Here is a 23,871-nt window from a genome sequence, read left to right on the forward strand (position 1 = left end):
AACTATTTCATTTCTTTTTTGTTTTTTAATCTCAAGGCCTTAGCTCAGTGCCTTTCCCTTAATGCCTATGGGATTGAATTGAATTGAATTGGGATGATCTTAAAATAGTATGAGATAATGGAAGTAAAGTGCTTTGTAAACACAAAGTGCTATATAAATGTCAAATAATTTACTTCTAATAAAAGAGATGAATAGGAAGCTAGAAGGACAGGCACCGCTGAAATTTTTTTGGTGCCTCTATATTTGATTTAGTAGTAAAAGTCTTTCACACCATTAATGATAAAGTACAACATCAGAGATGAAGAAAAAAACTGTTCCCAAGGACAATCTCAGCTGAAGGCACAAATGGGAATTTTTCTACCTTCTCCATTTGCTGCTGGAGTTGTTTAATATTTAAGGTGAGATCATGAGCACGTTCTCTCAGTTTGGGACAGATGCCACAAAGGACTTTCGCAAACATATTCAGCCTTTTTCTCCTTAAATGTAGAATTGATCAGAATAAACAAAACAAAGCCAGGACCAAAGAACAAATATGACTACTAAAATGTCATCATACTTGCTTTTTTAATGTTTTACTTACCTTTTTCAGGCTTAGTATTTATTATACTTCTTTTTCATGTATATATTCATATATGTGTACACTGTCATCATCAATAGAATATAACATTCTTGAGGACAGGTTCTCTCACTTTTGAGGACAGGTTTCTCATTTTTGAGGATAGGTTCTCTCATTTTTGAGGACAGGTTCTCTCACTTTTGAGGACAGGTTCTCTCACTTTTGAGGACAGGTTTCTTATTTTTGAGGATAGGTTCTCTCACTTTTGAGGACAGGTTCTCTCACTTTTGAGGACAGGTTCTCTCACTTTTGAGGACAGGTTTCTTATTTTTGAGGACAGGTTTCTCATTTTTGAGGACAGGTTCTCTCACTTTTGAGGACAGGTTCTCTCACTTTTGAGGACAGGTTTCTTATTTTTGAGGACAGGTTCTCTCACTTTTGAGGACAGGTTCTCTCACTTTTGAGGACAGGTTCTCTCACTTTTGAAGACAGGTTTCTCATTTTTGAGGACAGGTTCTCTCATTTTTGAGGACAGGTTCTCTCATTTTTGAGGACAGGTTCTCTCAGTTTTGAGGACAGGTTCTCTCACTTTTGAGGACAGGGATTCTCACTTTTGAGGACAGATTCTCTCACTTTTGAGGACAGGTTCTTTCACTTTTGAGGACAGGTTCTCTCATTTTTGAGGACAAGTTCTCTCACTTTTGAGGACAGATTTCTCATTTTTGAGGACAAGTTCTCTCACTTTTGAGGACAGGTTTCTCATTTTTGAGGATAAGTTCTCTCACTTTTGAGGACAGGGATTCTCATTTTTGAGGACAAGTTCTCTCACTTTTGAGGACAGGTTTCTCATTTTTGAGGACAAGTTCTCTCACTTTTGAGGACAGGTTCTTGTTGGAATCTTTACAAAGTGATAAGTCAATTGCCTAATTTATCTTGGTACTTAGCAAATTCTCTAGCTCACTAATGTATTTAAGTACTCAATGGAGTTCATACTTTTGGGAGATTCACAAGTCAGAAACCCATAATCCTACTCTCAGATCCCATAATTCCACTCTCTCAGAGGAGGAGTCAACCTTTGGGAGATCATATATAAGAAGCTCTTGAAGCTTCAGTCAGTTAGTTTGGAAGATTGACAGAGAGGGGAGCACTCTGGGAGGAAGCTCGCTTTCTGAGGTGGAGTGAGATTCATTCCATTTTCCACCTCTGTGCTGGCTGGAGGCTGAAGGACAAACCTTTGGATTTGGAGACATTCGGAAGGAGCTCTTGCAACCAACCAGAGAGATAGGCCACCAAGAAAACTAACCGGGCTATTTTGGAGGAAGCAATAAAAGATCTGAACTTTTAATATCTGGCTGCATTTGGGGTGATTATCACTCTGAACCGAAACTAAGGCTGCCTCCAGAAAACCTCCCCAAGAAACCTGCTCTCAGAGAGAACCATTATATTATATAAAAGAAGAGAACACCACAGGTTCTCTCATTTTTGAAGCCAGGGATTTTCATTTTTGTTTTTAAGAGAAAGAGATTGTGATTTCACCCCCTGCCCTTCAGCATAGCTATGGCAATCCCAGATGTAATCAACCAGATGAAGTTGTAATATGTGAGCAGGATGAGTTTAAGTATGAGTTGTGTGCATCTCAAGAGGGGATTTCAGATAGCTGAAGGAATTTCAGCAGGTTGCTAAGCCAGTGGAACGGGATTCCTAGATGCAAGATTGCAACAAGGAGTAGAAAGATCAGGTCCCTAAAAGGGAATCACTTTTGGAGGTAGTTGAGGTTAAGTGACTTGTCCAGAGCCACATAGCTAATAAATATCAAGTGTCTGAAGCTGGTTAAAAAAATCAGGTCCTTGTGACTCTTATCCACTAAGGATCACTCTTGGAGAGTGTCTCCTCTGTCTCCTCTACTGGAGGGATGTCACTGTATCCATCTAAGAACAGAGGAATCCCAAGGACAGATGGATGTGGAAGGCAGACACTTAAGGAAAGAGAGGAATGCCAGATGTGGACTCCAGGAAGAATGTCTAGTGCCAGGACCCAGGAGCTATCCTTATGCTGCAAGACTTCCCCACATGAATATCTCACCACTCCAAGACTGAACCCAGTCTTCCCATGGCCGCCATTAATCTATGGCCTTTGATTAAGGCCTTCCAAAGCAATCTGAACAACACATGAATTTATCAGCCCAGAAATAAGGAAAGAGTGCTCCAAGATTTTGGGGGAAATGTACCAACAGTCCTTGCTAAGCATGTGTGGTGAATGCCTTTGAAGAGAGTCTTCTAGTTATTTGTAGAAATCACACAACAGGAGTGCATGAGGTTGGAAGTCCAGCCTCACAGGGTTACTCCCCAAACTCTAATTATAGTAGAACCCAATCTGCCAGTGCAGTTTGGGAGAATATGGCCACACACGCACACACGCACACACACACACAAATATAGGCCCATAAATATCAATCAGGTTAAGCTCCTTGAGGACAAAAACTATTTTGTTTTTTGTTTTTTTACCCTCAGCACTTAGCATAGTGCCTGACATGTCGTAGGTCCTTGATGAATGTTTGTTGATGAATTAAATAGTCAATTGGGAGCATTCTGGGGCTTTGTATCATGTTTTGAATCAAGACTTGTCAATGACATTTTTAAAAGTAGAGTTGAAAGAAAGCATGTGGTTTACCCTAGCTATTTGATGCTCTTCACTGACTTTATTTTCTTATCTCTCATGAAATTGGCTTTTTAAGTCTGCCTCCTGTCTCTTTCCCTTTGCTCACCCCCTGACCCATCCCCAGCTTTCCAAGTGTCTGGGTAGAATCTTCTTCTGTTTGAGAGCAGGGCCAGTGATGGTGATCCGCCACTTATGGAAAGGAAGAGAAAAGGAAAGAATTGGAGCTCTACAGCGTGGGCTCCTTTTCTCCCATTCTGACAAAGTTGAATTGTGGCACCAATCATAATTAGATGGCCCAGTAGATAGAGTAGATAGAGAGATAGAGACTGAGTTCAAATGTGGCCTCAGAAACTTCCTGACAGTGACTCTGAGGACTCACTTTACCTCTGTTTGCCTCAGTTCCTCATCTGTAAAATGGGAACCCAGTGGAGAAGGAAATGACCAGTTACTCCAGTATCTTTGCCAAAAAAAACCCATTGACAAACCCATGGGGTTATGAAGAGTGGGACGGGATTGATTGACTGAATAAGCACAGCTAAGCCACACCCCTCCCTCCCCCCACCCAAGAGAAGGCAGAATCCTCGCAGTCCCTGGGAGGCCAGGAAGGCAGTGTCCTTGACACAGCTCCAGCACTTAGCTTAGCTCCCTCCCCATGGATACTCAGAAATTAAAAAGTGCCATCCTTCCCCTGCTTTCCCAACAAAATCTCTTTTCTTTAGAACCTACTTCCTTGTAATATCTGATGAAGACAAACTCATTCATCTTTACCCTTTATCCATCACCAGCATTTCTTAAATACGAGACACACAATGAGATTTTATACAAAGAAGTTACCCAGAAGGTGTAGGGGAGATAAGTCTCCAAAGAGCTACATTGTGAAACTCTGGGATCACTAGGTACAAGTTACAGGAGACTTGGCTTTGGAGAAGAATTTTCTAACAGAACTATTTGAGAATGAAATACCTGCCTTCTGAGGACATGAGTTCTTTGGCACTCAAAGTATGATAAGCTGTTATATTGTTAGAGGTGATTTGTGTGTTAGTTGGGGAGTTAAACAGGGTGATCGCTCAGGTCTCTTTCAATTATAGGGCCCTATCATGAATGACATGAGCCGTCCCTAAGGTGGCTGCTCATCTTGCAACACCTTTAATCAAGGCCTTCCAAAGCAATCTGAACAACACATGAATTTATCAGCCCAGGAATAGGGCCGCACTATGATTAGTTCCTTTCCAGGACTTCATAATGTTACCCTGCTAACCTGCTTTTCTTGTTGTTTTATTAGAATGAAGGTGAATATATTATTCCAGAGTCAATGGATCTGGAGTGTGTGAAATACTGCATTGTATATGATGGAACCACTGACTCCTTGGATGTGAAGTTTGAACTCACTCTCAGAGAGATGACTGAAAGCGAAGAGGATGAAGGTGGGTCTGCACAACCCCCTCGTTGGCATTCAGGAGTGAGAGAAGGGGGGGGGGGCGAGAGCCAGACAAAAATGAGGGCTGAAAAATCACTGTGTTCTGTGCTTAGAACATTGCAGCTCTGGACTTACAGAAGGTGGCCTGGGCAAGTCTCTGCCAGGGCAACATCAGTGTCCTCGGTCTGGGAAGTCTGGGCAGATTTCCCTTCTCGTCCTAGGTCTACAAGCCTGTATTCCTAAATCATTTAACTTCTCTGGATCTTACTGTAAAGTGAGATTGAATTAGATGACTTCTTGGAAGCCTCTCACCTCTCTTAGAAATTAAATTCTTTTCATTATGAATTAGAACTTCACTATTAAAGATGAATATGTCCATATACAGTGGCCAGAAAATTGTACACAAAACCAAAAAGCCGTTGTAAGCAACTTGTGCTAGTACTGACATTGCACTGCTTGTCCATGGTTCCCTCTGAACTCCACTCCCATCTCTTCCATATTTTTGTAATGTTTCATTGGCACTCTTTTCTTTATTTCTCTTTTTATTACTATTTTACCCCACCCAGTTCTCCCCATAATTTTTTCTACCCTTGCTTATAATGAAAGTATAGTCAAACAAAATAAGTTGGTGGTGTAATAGTAGTATCTCATCTGTAATCCATCACTTGTCTACCACAAAATAGGAGGTGTGATTTATCATCATTCTTCCAGAGATATGATTAGTTATTTCATTGACCAGAAGTCTCATCTCTTTCCAAACTGACCTTATCATTTATGTTATCGTATAGATTGTTTTCTTGGTTCTGCTCCCTTTACATCAGGATATAAAAATTTTCCCAGATTTCTATTTTCCATCCTTTCTTATAAAGCAATAATATTTTCATACAAGACAATTCCCAGATTGTTGGGCATCCATTTTGTTTCCAGTTCTTTGCTATCAAACAGAAGTGCCACTGTAAGCATTTTTGTACCCCTAGGTCCTTTCCCTTTTACTTGGATGTGTTAGGGGCCCATCCTTCGTTTTCCTGAGTCACAGGGTGTGCAGAGCTAGAGGATGCTTTCCAGAATGTCTAGACCAACCCACTGTCCACCAGCAGCCATGTCTTCTCATAACCCCTTCAGCTGTGGTCTTGTTCTTATTCTCTTTGCCAGTTAGAAAACTTTCAAGTGGACCCTCAGAGTTGTCTTAATTTGCACTTCTCTTATTGGTGGTTCTTTAAAAGCATTTTTCATATGGGTTGAGTTTGTTTGTTTGTTTTAATAGTTTGAATTTCTTCTTTGGGGAAACTTTGTATCCTTTGACCATTCATCTACTAGAGAGGGACTTTTGTCCTTTTGATGTTTACATCAATTCTTCATGGTCTTGGAACCAACCTTCATCAGGGAAATTTGCTGCAAAGATTTTTTTTATCCTCGTGAATTCTCTTCTAACTGCATTACTTTTGTTTATATAAAAGCTTTTTAGTTTTGTGTAATCAGAACCATCCACTTTATCTCCTGTGATTCTCTCTATCTTCTGGCTAAGAATTCTTCTGTTATCCACAGGTATGCAAGGAGATTCTTTCCATGCTCTTCTTTTTTTGTGACATGACCCTGGATGTCTAGGAGCTTACCTTGGTAAGAATTAGGGTTAAGCTAAGCTTTATTTCGCAGTTTTCCTTCTCTTGGTTTTCAGTCCTGTACCCCCGGCCTCAGACACCTACTAGCTGTGTGGGCCTGGACAAGTCGCTTCACCATCTGCCTCAGTTTCCTCAAATGTAAATGAGGGAGAAGGAAATGGAAAACCGTTTGCTCCAGTATCTTTGCCAAGAAAAATCACAAGTGAGGTCACACAGAGGCAGGTGCGAGTGAAAAACCACTCACCAACAACAAACTTTATTAAAACCTCTTCCTCCTGTGTCTGTCTGTGAAGGACACTCCACCCTGCTAGTCTCCTTTGACTCTCACCTCTTCCAGACCAACCGAGTCATCTCCAACCCACCCCCACGGCCCTCCCGTGACCACCCTCCTCATTCAGATTCTTGTTACCGCAGCCAACGGACTGTGGCCCTGGCCGCTCGTCAGGCTCTGTTCTTCCTCCCAAAATGGTCTTCCTCGAGCAGAACTCTGCCCCTGCTATCTTTGGGATGAAATAGAAATTCCTTGGTCTTGAGCAGTCTGTGGAGGACAATTCCTGGTTTCCAGCCAAATCGGTCCAATAGGCCTTTACCAGCTCACGGTTCACATTTTTGTCCCTGCACTGGTCGAGGAACTAGGAGCTGGAGACTGGCTTCTCATGGCTTCTGTTGTAAAAGTTAACAGTCTCTCGAGATTTGAGTCTGCCCAGCAGAGCTTGGGGCCCCCAGCTCTGCCTGCAGCCACCTGGCCAGGGTTGCCCAATCCCCCTGCCCCTGCCAGTGCAGCTGGGACACGTGGACAATGATCCTTTGGTGCAGGTTCCAGCCTGGGGCTACAGCTCCCCTCTACTGCACCCCTCTAATTTTCCTTTCCTCACTTGAAGGAACCTTGGAATAGAGGGCGGCCCAGTCTGTAGGGAAGTGCGGAGCCACTCAGGCCTCGGACTTATAGATAACATTTTTACACAAAGAGCTGACGTTCTGGGGTTGTCCTTTCATTAGTGGATTAAGGCAGTCGGGAGGTGCGCGCATTTAGGGTTTCTCTAGAAAAGTTAAGCAATGACATTTCCCCAGCCTAAAACTCACTCCAGATTTTCACTTTTATAAAATGAGCTCAGCCAAAGCCAGGGGTTTTCTGAGGGAAGTAGATTAAGAGTGCTGAGGACCCTTCCCCACCCAAGGGAGTATCCTCTTATCTTTGAAGGGGAGGCACCTTCTCCCCAAGCTGCCTCACTTCAGTATAGACTCTGATAAAGGTCTCTGGGTTGTGCCTGGAGTGATCCTTGGTTGCTCAGTCCTTCTGAATGTTAATGCAGAACTGTGTTGTTACTGTCTTGATTTCCTTCCCTAGATTTCTATAAATGTTACCTAGAATTATGTTGAATGGGTGTAGGGAAACAGCCATTGTTGAAATCTCTGTAAGCCAGAAATGACCAAGAGACTGGCCTGAACAAAATGAAATAAAGTCATTTCTAGCAGACATGTGCCCAAAGGCAGAGCATATATGGTTATTTTCTCTTCAGCATTGCCCTCTGATTCGGTTATTTATGTGACCGAATAAAAGAAATACTGATTATTGTTCTTTAATCAAATTCCTGGCCAGTTAGATGGAGCAATAGAGAGGGCCCAGAATCAGGAAGACACAAGTTCAAGTCCATCATCTGACACATACTAGCTGTGAGAAAATTAGTTAACTTCTGCTTGCCTCGGTTTCCTTAACTGTAGCTGACAGACACATAGTTGGCACAATAATAAATGCTTATTGTCTTCTACAATAATTATGTACCTCATTAAAAATGGGTCAGATACACTTTGTGGTTAAATTGTATTTGTAACACTGAGTCATTCATATCCACTCAGTCTTTTTTTTTAATTTGTGATACAGCTAGCTATTTTAAAATTTATGATCACTCACACATGAGCTAATTGAACAATAAAAAGAAAAGCAAAACCAAAAATCCTCAGAACCAGTTTGTGTGGCCCAGTAAAATAAATCCCTACATTGACGCATCCAAAAAGTTCTGCCTTGTTCTGCATCCTGAGGCCAGGCTTCTGACAGGAAGTGGGTGAGTTGTTCCCTCCTCAGCCTTCTCTTTGCATTGGTCAGAGTTCTTTGCAGAGTTCTTTGACTTTAAAAAGTCTTTTCATAAATCATCTTCCTGGTTCTGCTCATGTTGCTCTGCCTCAGTTCATAGGCGTCCCCCAGTTTCCTCCAATATCATTCATTCCATCCTTTCTTATGTCCATTGCATTCACGTGGCATAATTTGTTTTGTCATTTCCTAATGGGGGGAGAAGGGAGAGGGCGCTCCTTAGTTTCCAGTTTGGGAATACGAGAAATACTTTTGGTCATATGGGTCCTTTTCTTCTTCCTTTGATCTCTAGGTTAATAATAACATTTACATGTGCAGTTTTACAGTGCACTTAACAAATATTTTATTTTGTGCTCGCATGGGAGGAAGCTGAGGCAGGCAGAGATTAAGTGACTCGGCAAGAGCTGGGCATGAGTAAGTGTCTGAGGCCAGACTTGAGCCCACTGTGGCTCTGTCAGAGGCTTCCAGAAATAGGCCTGTTAGGAGAGCTGTGTGGGCCCAGGGCAGTGATCAGGAGGGCCCCGCGGGGCCCAGTTTCCCCGCAGCAGCCTGCCTTGGACATCCCCTCTCTGTCTCCTTTACCAGGCTGCCCGATGCCGGGTAGAACCTCAGAGGTGCTTGAGTCTGCATTTTGCTCAGTACGTAGGCTCAGACCTTATAGCTTAGGGCTCGTGGATCCCCCTCCCCTCTCCGTGACCGAGAATGGAGTAGAATAGGGTGGGATTGATTCTTGCTTTGGGTCTTTCTTCATTCAGACAATGTTGTGATGGGCGCTGCCATAGAGGGTGCCAAGGTCTTGGCAGAGCACACGCGCCACCCTGTCTACATCCTGAATGGGGGCTACGAGCGCTTCTCGGCTTGCTACCATTTCTTCAGGACCCAGAAGATTTTCTCAATGCCTCAGGTAAGGTCAGAGGCAGGGGAGCTTTCCCATAATAAGCCAGTTCTTAGAATCAGAAGTTTAGCATCCCAAGTCAGTATCTGGGTTCGAGTCCCAGTTTTGTCATCTGGGTGACCTCACTTCTTAGCTTCCTCCCCTGGAAAGGGCGGGGGCTGGATGAGGTGGCCTCCAGGGCACCTTGTTTTTGTACTGAGGAACCGGAGTTCTTCAGAGCAGAAGGAGCCAAGACCAGAGCTGGGGCCAGAGAATGCCGAGTGTCTATAAACATCTCAGCGGAGGGGCGTGGCCAAGGTTGTGTGGTAGTTATGGGGCTTTTCCCTTTGCCTCAGCCATCGTGCTCCCTAATAGGAGCCGTCTGACATCGTGTCATTGAGAGAGGGGCTTTCCCAGTATCATGCTTTGGGGCCAGTGGAAGCTTTGCACTTGGGACCACTTTATCCTCGCCGTTGGCAGACGGGTCTAGAGCAGGGATTTAAAAGGGGCCCCTCAGATGAGGGAGATGCACCAGCCCGTGCTGACAACCATAGACCCTTTATGGCTAAACATACTCAAACACTGGGGATACAAAGAGGAAAGTGGGGTGCTCCCACTCGCCAGGAGATCACAGTCTGATGGAAAGGACACAGCCACAAGTCAGACAGAAAGGCCCCATGACCCTTAGGGTGCAGCAGACCCTGAAGAAGAGGGTCATTCCACTGGTAAAGTCCTATCATTTTGTGATGCTGAGCCACAGGATAGGGCCAAGGCCTTTGGGGACAAGACCTTTCCTCAGTGGGTCCTCAGGGGCTGTGGTCCTGCAGGAGTAGGTCCAGGCTGCATCTCCATGGGGCTATTTCTTGGGATGGTGGCTGAGGACAGTGGGCTGAAAATATGGCGATTTCCAAGGCTTTAGGGCTGTCTCCACTAAGATTTGAGGGGGAGAGCACTCGTAGTGGTGCTTTGGCTTGCTTGACGCTGGAATGGTAGCTAGTTGGCAGTTGGTGGGCATGGCTGGCTCCTTCTCCACAGGAGTCGCTTTATTTAAACACCATCTATCTGTTTATTATTTTATTCACATTTATTAGTATATATACATATATATTTGTGTATGTATGTATTTTGGTACATTGATGACTGCATAACTTCATAGAAAACACTTGAGGAATCGAGAGGGGGAGCAAAGGTCATCATGAGCTGCATCCAACCCCTATGGGGAATGACTTGGAAAGAAGGATGAGGGACACATGGGATACTATAGAGATATAAGAAACAGAAAACATCAATTCCAGTTCTGAAAGGAATGAAGTAAAGCTGAATAAAACAGTGAACCATAACTAAGCTGAAAACTCTTAGTCTTTCTTCTATCAGGAACAGGCTCCATTGTAGTTTGAAGCCAAGAAAGATCTTTGGTCCAGATTGGAGCCTTCTAGCCAATGAAGACAGGAAGACTGAAACTAGGAAATACCTGTGCAGGGATGGGATTGTAAATGTTTAAAAACCAGCTCTCTGAAAAAAAAATACATGACACATTTTTAAGCTTAATCTACATCATTCACATTCTCTGTCACTTTAAGTTTAAACTATCAACAAAGTAGTAAATGAAGCCCCAAGTTTTGCTGATTTTCAAGGTGTAAGTGCTCACATTGGAAATTTTAAAAATCTATTCTCTCTGTGAAAGATACCATTTAGGGGTTAGAATGATTATGCAACAAGCTAGCCAGTAATCAGGATAGTTTGCCAAGTCAAGAGGCCAGGAACAAAAGAGGTACTTCCAAGACCAGGCAATAAGCAGAGATTTGTATTGGAAATAAACATTAGTTAAGCCAATCTTCTATAGGCAGCTGCCCTCTGGGCACTTCCTTGCCAGTCTTCCTAATTCTCTGAGGATGGACAGCTTCCCTGGCCATTCTATGGCTTTCTTTTGGTCTCTGAGCTACTGCAGATAGATTTAAGTGTTTCCTACAAGAGACAGGCACAAGCACTGATAAGAAAGGAGATATTCATCTGAGGTACCCCTTACACTTATCAGATTAGCTAAGATGGCAAGAAAAAAATAACTGTTGGAGAGGGTATGGAACAAATGCATTGTTGATGGAATTGTGGAATGATCCAACCAATCTAGAGAGCAATTCGGAACTATGCTCAAAGGTCTATAAAACATTGCATACCCTTTGATCGAGCAGTCTCATAAAGGGAAAAGGACCCGTATGTGCAAAAATGTTTGTAGCAGCTCTTGTTGTGGTGACAGATTGGAAACTGAGTTGGTGAATGGCTGAATAAGGTATGAAATGTTGTATAAGAAATGAGCAGACCGATTTCAGAAAAGCCTAAAAAGACTTACATGAATTGATGCTGAGTGAAGTGAATGGAACCAGGAGTATATTGTACACAAGAACAATATGTGGTGATCAGTGATGATGGACTTGTTTTTTTTTCAACATTGCAGTGATTCAAGGCAGTTCCAAAAGACTTGGGATGGAAAATGCCAGCTGTATCCTTAGAGAAATGTATGGAGAGTGAATGTGGATCAAAGCATAGGATTTTCATCTATTTTTGCTCATTTTTTTTTCTTTCTCCTGTTTTTTTCCCTTTTGGTCTGATTTTTCTTGTACAACATGACAAATATGGAAAAAATGTTTAAAAGGATTGCACATATTTAACTTATATCAAATTGCCTGCTGCCTTGGTAAGGGGAAGATAAAGGAGGGAGAGAAAAATTTGGAACACAAAGTGTTCCAGAAATGAATGTGGAAAACTTATCTTTACGTGTATTTAGAAAAATAAAATACTATTGAGGAAAAAATAAAAATTAATTTCAAATAAAAAGTGTTTTTCTGTTAAGTTGCTGTGGTTCACTCACAAGTCAATCCTTTCCTTCTCCTCTACAGGAATTGGATGCGTTTAAGCCATATCCTATAGAAATAGTGCCTGGGGAAGTCTATCTGGGAACTTCTGAACAGGCTTGCAGTTCTCAAATTCATAAGCATCTGAAAGTCAAAGCTCATGTCAACGTCTGCTTTGAAACAACACCCTTGTAAGTAATGAGACTTCTGTGTGCTTGGTGGGAGACTGAGTCTTTTTAATTTATAACATGATTAATGAAATATGCATATGCCCCTCAGAATTATGAGAATCTAAGAGTTTCAAAGCCTCAGAGAGCTCATTTAACACAACTTCATCCCTAGTGCAATACGTTGAGGTCATCTGAAGAGGCGTAAGTCAATAAACATTTATTGATTGTTTATTAACAATTTGTTGATTGAGGTTTGAGTTCGACAGTAAAGTTTTTTTGTAACATCATTTCACCAAGGCCAGGTATCCATGGAATTGATTGATGCCCATTGGTATATACCTATAATTTCTAAACCCTGTCTAGATAAAAAAAAAAAAAAAAGAAAAAAGAAAATTGGTCAATTTATTAAATAATTCATTCAATCTAATTTTCTAAATTCCTTCTATTACTAAGAAAACCCAGGAGAGTTATGTTCAATCTACAATACTGATATCAATTTCAGGTAGCACATATGTTCCTGTCTTTTCAAAAGCTGCAATTCTGTCCTGAAACTCATCCTCCCTGGGATTTTTAGCACTGGACAATTCCCTCAGTCGATATTACTTATAATTATGATAGTCTAGGGAAACACTTTAATCCAATTAATGGTACTTTTGTTGTTATCGAGAAAGCTTCAAAGGAAGTGTGGATTTAATCTTTTCTCTCTCCATTGTCATGTTTGAAATATTATACCTGTCTCTCAATGAAGTGTGGATCTACTATAGTTTTACAGGAGCAATTTTGAAAGATCCAGTTTAATAGTAGGAAGCAGAGTCATCAGTTGGAAACCCTTCCCCCTCTAGTTAAAGTATAGTATCCTTCTAAAAATGATCTCCCCACCTGGCATTATTAGAAAAGGAGGAGTGTTGCCTGAACTTTCTAAATGAATGAATCTTACCATATAAAGTATATAATCTTCTAAAAATGTTTTGAAATCATTTTTGGAGGGCCTTCAAAACATAATATGCTAAATATAGAGTGTCCCAAAAGTTTTAGTGTGATTTAAAGCTTATTAAAGCTAAAGAAGGAAGAGAAAGGAAGAAAGAAGAAGGAAAGGAAGTAAAGAAAGAAGGAAAGGAAGAAGGAAGGAAGGAAAGAAGGAAAGAAAGGAAGAAAAGGAAGGAACGAAGGAAGGAAGGAAAAAAGGAAGGAAGGAAGGAAGGAAGGAAGGAAGGAAGGAAGGAAGGAAGGAAGGAAGGAAGGAAGGAAGCTAGCTTATGAAAGCTATAAACTGCATTAAGACTCTTGAGATACCTGCTATAGCTTAGCCTTTTCATGCTAATTCAGGTCGGTTTATCAAAATTTATCTACTTAAGGTGAGCTCCATTGAAGCTCATGATGCTGTCAAGATCCCAGACATGTGTAATTTTTTTAGTTCTTGAGTTACTGAGATGGGAGGGGAGAGATAACACCAATACTAATAATCATAACTGGAATTTTAGATTTCTGCAGTGCTTTATATTTATCATCTGACTGGATTTTTACAATGACCCTGTGAGTTGTGCTGTAAGGTATTATATTTGCCTATGAAAAGTTATGGGATCACCTGGCTGGTGTCAGAAGTGGGGTAGGAGGCCAAATCTTCCTGATCCCAAATCTGGAAGGCTTTATGCCAGAGGTGGCATCAGAATTGGGCTTTAAGAGTTAAGGATACAACTAGGATATACTGTAACATATTTAACATATATAGGACTGCTTGCCATCTTGGCGGGGGCGGGTGGAGGGAGGGAGGGGAAAAATCGAAACATAAGCGAGTGCAAAGGATAATGTTGTAAAAAATTAACCCTGGCATGGATTCTGTCAATACAAAGTTATTATTAAATAAAATTAAATTAAAATTTTAAAAAAAGAGTTAAGGATACAAGAAGCAGAAGTTTATTGAGAAAATAAGGAAGCGTGAAAGACCCAATGTGTCCAGGAGCCAGTAACTCTCCTCCCTGCCTGCACATGCCAATTCTCAGTGGCTAGACTGTAACCCCCGCAAAGCAAGGACCAGGTGTGTCTTGAATCTCCTGTGTCTGGCCCTGAGGGACCTCACAGACCTAGGCGGACCCCACTCCCATTTTATTTGGGAAGCTAGCAGAAGCACAGAATTGGTCAGAGTGCCCTGCCTGTGGTTACTCGCTAATATGTGACAGAGTCAGGATTTGAATCCAGGTTTTCTGACATCAGATTCTTTGGTCTTTTCATAAAAATGTTTGCTGGACTGAGTTGGTTGCAATGAAGAGATTGCAGAGATTGTGATCGGCCGTGGCTAAAAAGGAGAGGTTGTGACCATAGTCTGTGCCCAAAATGTGGGAAAGTTGCTGTTCGGGTTGTGGTGTGGATATGTCCTGGAAGCCGGTAAGACATGTGCCAAAGTGTGGGCAAAGTTTCAAGGCCAACTGGTCCCCATCCTGAATGGGGCTGGCCTGCCCCTGCCCCCATTGCCACCTGAGAAGGTTCTCCCACCAAAATCCGTGGCTCCATCGGACAGTTCAGCAGCAGAAACAAATACAGTTTTATCTGTGGGAATGACATTAAAGATGAGTTTGTATGTTAGCATGACCTCCCCTCTCTACTCCAGCCAGACTGAAATCTTTACTAACCAAACTTGTGCATCTTCCAGTCTTGCCTAATAATAAGTGAATGTGCTGAGGATCAGGCTGGTGGTGGGCAGCAGGTCAGTTCTGTGGCCATTGCTTCTGTGCCTTCAGCCTGAGGACTTCTCAGGAAGAGTTCCCTATCCCTCTCCCTTCTTGATTTCCACTCCCTGGTGTGGCTTGTGTGAAGCTGGGCCTCAGGGCAGAAGTTCAGGCTGCCACTCTAAGACACCATCTCCTTGTCAAAAAGGGGTACCAGGAAAAAGGACAGCAGTTACAGGCCACACTCTTGCTTTATGCCAACCAGTCCATGGCCCATTTGGAAATCAGAGAGGATTGCTTACACAACAATAGTTCTTAAGTTGTGCAAGTCAGAACACCCTTCCTCTCCTGAAGCCCCACTTTCATTATCTCCTTTCTCCCCCATTCCCTCCAGGGGAGTAGATGTGAAAAATACCAGATTCTTTTTAAACAGGTATATTCTTCAACAAACCATAGTTTCCCCGATGTTGCCCATACCTGAATCAAAGAAAATAAGCTTTAAAAAGTACTTGATTAAGTTAATAAGCATTTAGTAAGCACCAAACAATATGCCAGATACCATTCTTGCTCTCAGGAAGTGAATGGGGGAGAGAACATGCAAACAATATACATCTATAACAATAATAGCTAGTGTTTACATGTACTTTAGGGTTGGGAGAGCACTTTACAAATATTATCTCATTTGATCTTCATAGCAACCCAGTAAGTTAGGAGCTATTATCTGCATTTTCCAAGGAGGAAATGGAGGCAAACCTGAGTTGAGGAGCTTGCACAAGGTTACACAAAGTTGCACAAGGTTAGGCGAGTAAGTGTGTGAGGCCCAGATTTGAAATCAAATCTTCCTGACTCCAGGCCTGTCATTCCATCTGTTGCCCCACCCAGCTGGAGATAATCTCAGAGGGAAGACACCAGTGATAAGGGGGATCAGTTAATGACAAGGTATGTCACAAAGTCCATACTCGAAAGCTTGTGCATCTTTTTCATAGGAAAGACCTTCTCTCTCACTCACAGCCTGTTTTCTCTTTCACTTCTTTATAAAATACCACAATCTCCAAAACCTGCCGGTTTCCCATAAGCCAGTTGAGAGACAGACCTAGGACCCAACAACATCAAGGATGGCCTACGTATATTGTGTAAAAACCATCATCATGTGGGAAAAATGTAACTGTGGGAAGAGCCAGACTGAGGGAGTGAAGTTTGGCAGGCTAGTCAGAGGCACCCTAAAACATCTCCGAAGCCTAAAGGCAGGTCTCCAGCACATTGGACAGCTCCTCTTTGAAGGCTCTGTGGTGGGAAATGAAGATAAATATTAAAGACAGCAAGGGTTGGTGTGGCAAATGAAAGGGGAAATTGAGAGTGGAGTTTGGCCTCTGGGAGACAATTCTCCACAAAGAAGTCTCACAGAGAAAAGGGAGTTTTTTCTGAAAGACTCTTCCTGGGAGTCACGGTGCTGACTCAACTTTTCTGGCTCCACCAGAAACCTGTGGATGAAAGATGAAATGGCCGAGGAAACAAAGGTCCCAGCTTCCAAGCATATTGATTTACTAGGCAATGAGTGCCAGTAACATAACAGATCGGGACCAGCCCTCCTCAGCTTGTCATCAGACTCCTAACCCAGGGAGAGACATGTTTATGCATTAAGAGAAAATAATGAACAGGCTAAAAACCAGAATATAAAATTAGGCAACCTGATTTCTAAATGGAGGCAAGATTAGAGGCTTTTTGAGTTGGGAAAGGAAGGTGTAATTCACTGAGGTGTCCCACTCCCCTCCCCCAAGTGTCCAGTCAAAGAAACAAGGAAACAGTAACTGATTGACCAGTACAGAGCCAGTTTCCAGCTAAAACATATGGGTTGCTTGAGATGTGTGATTGTGAGAAAACTTCTTGTATCAATCTCGGGATCTGCCTGGCTTTCTGATCAATGTAACTTAAGCCCTTAATGAAGGATCTCTAAGCAACAGGTAGAGGTGGTCCAACATCCCAGTCATGTAGGGCTAGGTTGAAACCATGCAATAAAGTTTTTATACAAGACAGAAATTGGAGCAGACCCATTATTGAATAGAAAGGGAACTGAGGTGGCTCCAGAATTGTCACTAGATGGAGGCAGTATGGTTCACCTAGTTCCCACAATGACAAGTGAGGGATTGGGGTTGTAATCTGCACCTTCAGACGGGGAAAACTTAAGCACTTGTGTTAAAGGGACACTCTGTCTTCCAACCAGAAAATCTAGCTATCCAAAAGAAATTCATTCTGTAAAGGTTCTGAAAACAGAGGTTTTGCCATATCATATCATCATGAAAGGAAAGGCAGTGTGATGTGTTGGGTAGATTGCTAGATTTATAGGAAGGAGGACTTGGGTTCAAACCTTGCCTCCAACACATGGTTCTGTAACTACTAGATAGACGATCACTGTAAGTTCCAACAACTCTCTATGACTATAAACTGAGTTATAATCTGCTTTGGTGGAGGGAATTCCTATCAGTCAAACCCCCTAATGTCTCCCAGTGTCGTGGAAAGAGCTCTAGGATCAGAAGATCCGGGTCCATATCCTCCCTCTAGCACTTCATGAGTGGCCTTGAACAAATCCCTTTAACTCTCAGAACCTCATTTTCTTCATCTGTCAAATAAGTGGGTAAACTAAATGTCCTCTTTCCACTTTCTTTATGGCTCTAAATCTATGCTTCTATGATCCACATAATAAAGAATTAGGGAGTTCTGAGTAGTCATTGTAACCTTAGCAACCAAAAGCTGGGTTCCAGTTCCCCACTAGGATTTATGTTGGGGTTCCACGTCACTCGCCAGGTATATCTGACAATAGCAGCCTAAGCCCTCCAGAGGCTCCCTGGGGATGTGACGAATCATGGAGGGTGTTGGATGTTCCCTTCCAGTCCCTCCTGAGAGATGCAGTGATTTTCATACTCAACAGATGTTTCTCACTGGTTCAAAGGTTTTGAAAAAAGTAAAAGCCAATTCCCTGAAAGATCTTTTTGTGGAGATTTTCCTCTTAACCAGTTGTAAAAGTCTGAAGGTATGATAAAAAAGATAGGACCACGACCTAAGTTAGATTCTGCCCACACGATAGCTTTGTGAGCTTAGGAAGCTCAATTTCTGGGCCTCAGTTTCCCCCTTTGGAAAATAAAGATGACAACTCCTGCCCTATCTCATGGGTTTGTTGGATGAGAGTGAAGGTGGAAGCCAGCACTAAGGGGATGAGTATTGTGAGCTAAGAGCCAATTCTGGGCCCACTTTTTAATTCCTCAGCCCATCTAAACCTACCAGGGAAGTCAAGGAGTTGACCTGGTGATTTTTCTTTGTCTATCGAGTGTCCTTGGCCAGGGAGGGATTTGTGAAGAATTTGCTGTGGGGAGGGAAGAAGATGAGAGATCTGAGTAAGCTCCCTAAACCTCCTAATTAAACCACAAGCCTTACCCTCCCGTTATAGCAAAGATGAGAGGGCAGGAGGCCAATGGAGAAGAAGCAGGTGCTTCTGGCTCTCTCCGGCTGTACAGATCATGTCCAAGGGCCCGCCTTCCACGGAAGCAGATGTTTTCATTAGGGCCAATGATGCTGGTGAGATGAAGCAGAGAGGCCGCAGGAGACCCTCAGACTGACCCCAGGAAGGAATGACTGAGTTAAAGGCGAACAGATGGAACAGAAGGTGGTGATCGGCTGTTTTTTGTCTGCAGAGACTTGGATAAGAGAAAACAGAGTTAGGTGCAGTGGGAGGCGTTTGTACATGGAGGTCAAGATACAAGAACTATCCTGGGCTTTCATATCTCTTCTCACCTCAAGGGAAATCTGAGAAGTGCTGGAAGTGGCCCCCAGAGAGGGGGGGACAAATGGACCGGGATTTGTGAGACAGCACTGGACGCTGGAGGACAGTGCACAAGGATGTGAAGAGATCTGTGAATGGATCTTCCACCTGGCAGGCTTTTCTTCTTCCAAAGCTTCTGGTGACCACAGAAAAGGGACAGCCTTTGGGAGCCAAGGAGAGGGGCCCAGACCGGGAGTCGGTATCCTTCTTTATCACCCTGGTGCCTGGAGATGAAGAGAAGAGGGACTGGCACCCACTGAAGATCCCATCCTCTAGTGAGCTGCAGGTGAAGAGAGCCCTCCCCTCTTTTACCCTTGGGGACCCAGACATACAAATCTTCCTTAATCCTCTCCACAATCTGGGGAAATCAATGAATCGGCATTATACTTCCCTTCATTGTCACTATATTCAACAAATTGTATGTTTAGACAACCGCCAGACATTTATCAAGCACCTACTGTATGCCAGGCATTCTGGGGACAAAGAGAAAGGCTAAATGACCTCTTTCCTCAAGGACGTCACACTTAAATGAGAGGAGAAAACATGTCAATTGCTATGTAGGGGTCCTCAAACTTTTTAAATAGGGGCCAGTTCCCTGTCCCTCAGACTGTTGGAGGCAGTCCAACCTTTGTTTTGTGGGCCTTTAAATAAAGAAACTTCCTATCCCTGGTGAGGGGGATAAATGTCCTCAGCTGCTGCATCTGGCCCAGGCTGTAGTGTGAGGACCCCTGAATATGCATATACCAGCTGTACACCAGCTAAATAGGAACTAATCCTAGGAGAGAAGGCCATAGAATGGGAAAGACTTCTTATAGAATGTGGGACCTACGTGGGATTCCAAGCGGACTGAGAAAGGAGATTCCAGATTCAGGTTTGGGGCGAGATCTGTAGATTTCCCATTTTTAATCTCATCCCCTAGTTTAAATGCCAGACCATTTAGGGAAATACTTGCAGGCTGAGCTCCCTCTAGTGGCCACTGTGGAGACGGCAGCCTTTTGGAAGACTGGACCATGTCTACACCAGAGCAGCAGCAGCAGCTGCTGAGAGGGTGGCTCCTGGTCTGGAGATTCTCTTTGCTGGATAAGTCATCCGTGGGGGGTCACACTGCCTTCCTCCGGCAGGAAGACAAAGTGTAGGAGTCCAGGGGTCGGTTCTAAGAGGTCAGAGGTGAGGAGGAGGTGCTTCTAGACCTGAGGCAGAGCCTGGACAAAGGTGAGGAGATTGGCAGGGAGCGCCAGGTGCACCAAGGCTGGAAAGCTGAGCAGAAGCCCCACCTGCAGGGCTCTGAATGCCGGGCAGACGGTTTACTTGGAGGCCGTGGGGAAAGGAGTCATTGAGTGAGAGAATGAAGAGATATAACACGAGGGGTCCCTTTCCATAGCAAAGCTCCAAACAAAACTGACGTCTCGGTGACCTTTTGTCCTGCTCACCTTCCCCAGACCGTCTCAGGGGCCTGTCACGGGGCTCCACAGGGGAAGTTCTGCTTCCAGGTGCTTGTTAAATGATCCACAAAAGAGACTACCCCACTCTAACGGAGGTCCAAGAACTGGGGTGGTCAGGCCAGAGCCAGGAAAGGACCAGCGGAGCCATCCCACTGCACTATGCCCCAAATAAAGGTGGTTTTTCTCTCTGATCCAACCACCAGTATTTATAGGAAAAACAACTATAACTGATGGGAGGGTCACAACGTTATGATCATCAAAACAATTCAATAACAGCTAGGAAATGAAATGCTGGATCAATGGAATGGATAATTCATAATTCACAGTAAATAAATGACCATAGTAATCTAGTAATTGATAAATACAAAACTCCAAGCTTTTGGGACAAGAATTCACTATTTGACAAAAACTGCTGGGAAAACTGGAAATTAGTAGAGACTCACCTCTCCTATTATATACCAGGAGAAAGTTAAATGGGCACATGATGTAGACATAAAGGGTGTTACCATGAGCAAATTAGAGGAGAATGGAATAACTTACTTGTCATATCTATGGATATGGGGAGAATTTATTGCCGACAGGAACACATTACAGGATGTAAAATGGATAATTTTTATTACATTAAATTAAGGTTTTGAACAAACAGAATCAGTGCAGCCAAGATTACAAGGAAAGCAGAAAATTGAGTGGAGGGGTGTTGTTATAAGTTCCTCTGATAAAGGCCTCTTTTCTCAAATGTATAGAGAACTGAGTCAAATTTATAAGAATACAAAGCATTCCCCAATTGATAAATGGTCTAAAGATATGAATTGGCATTTTTCACATGAAAAAAAAATGTTCTAAATCATGATTGATTAGAGAAATGCTAATTAAAACAACTCTGAGGTACCATTTCACATCTACCGAGATTGCTTATCATGACAGAAAATTAAAATTATAAATGTTGGAGGGAATGTGAGAAAACTGGAATATGTGGTAGAGTTGTGAACTAATCTAATCATTCTGGAGAACAGTTTGGAACTGTGTCCAAAGCGCAGTCAAACCCAGCAAAGCCACTATTAGTTCTATATTCCAGAAAGATTTTTTAAAAGGGGAAAAGGAACATATATATATATCTGTAGCAACTCTTTTTTTGTGATAAAGAATTGGAAGTTGAGGAGATGGGCAAACAAATTATAATGTTATGATTATGAATGACAAGCTACTATTATATAACCCCATCCCAAGGGGCTCACAGCACAAACTCAAAATGTCACATGCAGCCCAACATATCATGTGTTCATAAATAAAAAGGTAGGAGGGACCTCTAAGACTATCCTAGTCCAACCGCCTTCATTTTACTGATGCAGAAACTGAAATCTAGGGAGGATTGTCCAGTCCATTGCCCAGAATCATACTGGTTGTCAGTACCAGAATCAGGATTTGAACCATGGTGCAGGTTCCAAATTCAGTGTTCTTTCCCCTGGTCTACATCACCCCACTCCCTTGTCCAACCCTGACATTTTTCAGGCCCACCAAAGGTGTTTAAAGGAGGGTTTAAATTCTTCCTGACTTTTAAGTCCATCACTCAATCCACTATACACCTATCTAATCCCAGCATCTAACACAGTACCTGGCCCATCGTAGGGCTTAAAAAGTGCTGATTTTTTGTTTGATGTAGTCATAGACTTTAGAGCCCTGTGGTCAGAGCACTTGGGCTGCAAGCCCCTTCTCTTGAATATTCATCGACTGCTCTTTGGGCAGACACTGCCATGTGACCGAATTCACTGCGCCCACTTTGAGAGCCTTTCCTTTGGCACCTCTGGTTCTCCTCCTATTTCTCAAACCACCCTGCTTCTTTCTCCCTCCCTGCTCTTTTTCAGTTCTTTTTTAATGTCCTTCCCATGGTGACTCCACACCCCTCTCATGCCTTCCAGTTTGACATCCCTCTTCCTGGTCTCCCTGTGTGTGTTTATAGTGCCCCATTCTACTAGTTTACAAAGCTCCCCAAGTAGAATGGAAGTTCCTTGAGGTAGGGATGGTTTCACTTTTGTACTTGCATCTCTAGTGAGAAGCATGGTGCCTGACTCATAATTAACATAACTGCGAGTTACAGTCACACCCAGGGAATTATAGGATTCTGCCTTTGAAAATCACTCTCTCTGCATCCAGCCTCCATCTTCCATTCTCATTACTGCCACCATAACTCAGGCCCTTGTTTTTTCCAGACCTCCATTATTCCTCTGCTTTAATCTATCCCTGTGCAGCCATATTGATTTTCCTACTACACACATCCAATTGTAGGTCATAGGTGTAGAACCAGAAGGGACCCAGAAGTCTTACAGATGGGGAAACTTAGGCTCACACAGCCAGGGAGAATCAAAGATTGGATTTTAATTCAGCTTCCTACCTCCAAGCTCAGTACTCAGTTTACCACAAATGTACCTTGTTCCTGCCCAAAGACATTCTCTTTTGACCCATTGCCCCTCAGGAGCTTAACTTGACATTCAAAGCCCTCCACAATCTGGACCTAACTGGACCTCTCTGGCCTTCTGTTCCATCATGCCCCTTTCAGGCCTGCTAGGGCCATTCTCTGTTCACCAAACCCATCCAGCAGTTCCCATGTCTCACGTTCCCCAGTTGAAATTGCTCTTAGTCATGACCCCATTGCCAAATCTAGCCACCTCTTATTAGTCATCTTGCTCCATCTTTTAGTAACATTGCACTTCTCCCTCTTCCATCCTCTCTCTTCCCTTGATTTTGTTTTCACTGTTCCCTTCTGGTCTTCCTCTTATCTCTCTGATGCTTCTCTGTCTCTTTTCTAGTTCCCCTTCCTTCTCCCATTTAGAGTCTGTCTCAACCTTCCTTTCTTTCTTGGCTAACTTTGCAATTTCTTTGTTTCTCTTAATGGTGCCCATCAAATCTGCCCATCAAAATCACCAAGGCATTCTTGGTCCTTCCCCCCCCCCACCTCCGTTTCCTCCCTGTGTCCAGCAGGCTGCTTCCTGCATCTCCCCATTGTGGCTTTCCATGGTTTGGAGTAAAACGGAATGTGTTTGAATAGCTCCATCATGTCCACAAAGCACCAGCTTTAGGATGATAGCTCTGCTGAATTGTCAAGTTGATTTTCCTGATAACAGCTGAGCAATGCAACACTATGAGCAGGTACTAAATTTAAAGCCAGGGGTCCTGATTTTGATTCCCTTCTGTCACTTCCTGCTTCTTTTGAACAAGTCACAATCTTTCTGAGCCTTAGTTTCTTATCTGTAAAAGAAGTGAGTTGGATTAAATCTTCCCCAGGGTTGTTTCTGTGTCCCTAAACTGCTGAGCTGAAATAAAGCTTTTTGCTATGCAAAACATTACTCAGAACACAAGTCTTCTCAGAATATAGCACTTTATTTTCAAAAGGCCACATCCCACTCTTTTCCTATCCACATTATGCTTTCAGAAATCACTTTCTCCTTCCCCCTCTTCAAATATTACTCAAATTTATCAATCTAAATTATAATCTGTCTGATATAATCCTATGTATGCTCAATCCAAGCTCCAGGGAGTAAGCTCATCTATCTGTCCATCTAGTAATGATCGACCTGTACTTTTGTATCAGTCCATTTCTTTGTTACTCTGCCCTGCTCCCTGCTGCTCTGGCATTTCTTTGGCTTTCTGGAACGTGGATAGTCTCTTCCCATTGATTTCTAGTAAATCCAGCTGAGTCACCATGCCAGGGAAGCATTCTGTCTC

General features: G+C 43.0%; 1 protein-coding gene across 1 annotated transcript in view; it reads left to right on the forward strand.

Moving 5' to 3' along the window:
• STYXL1 (serine/threonine/tyrosine interacting like 1) overlaps nt 1–23,871 on the forward strand; it is a 49,023-nt gene that overhangs the window by 6,964 nt on the left and 18,188 nt on the right. The window contains exons 4-6 of the mRNA XM_051991887.1: nt 4,497–4,638; nt 9,095–9,243; nt 12,108–12,253. Coding sequence (XP_051847847.1) covers nt 4,497–4,638; nt 9,095–9,243; nt 12,108–12,253 — 437 coding nt within the window. The remainder of the gene's footprint in view (nt 1–4,496; nt 4,639–9,094; nt 9,244–12,107; nt 12,254–23,871) is intronic.

Source organism: Antechinus flavipes, chromosome 4 (assembly GCF_016432865.1).
Source record: "Antechinus flavipes isolate AdamAnt ecotype Samford, QLD, Australia chromosome 4, AdamAnt_v2, whole genome shotgun sequence".
NCBI classification, from domain to species: domain Eukaryota; kingdom Metazoa; phylum Chordata; class Mammalia; order Dasyuromorphia; family Dasyuridae; genus Antechinus; species Antechinus flavipes.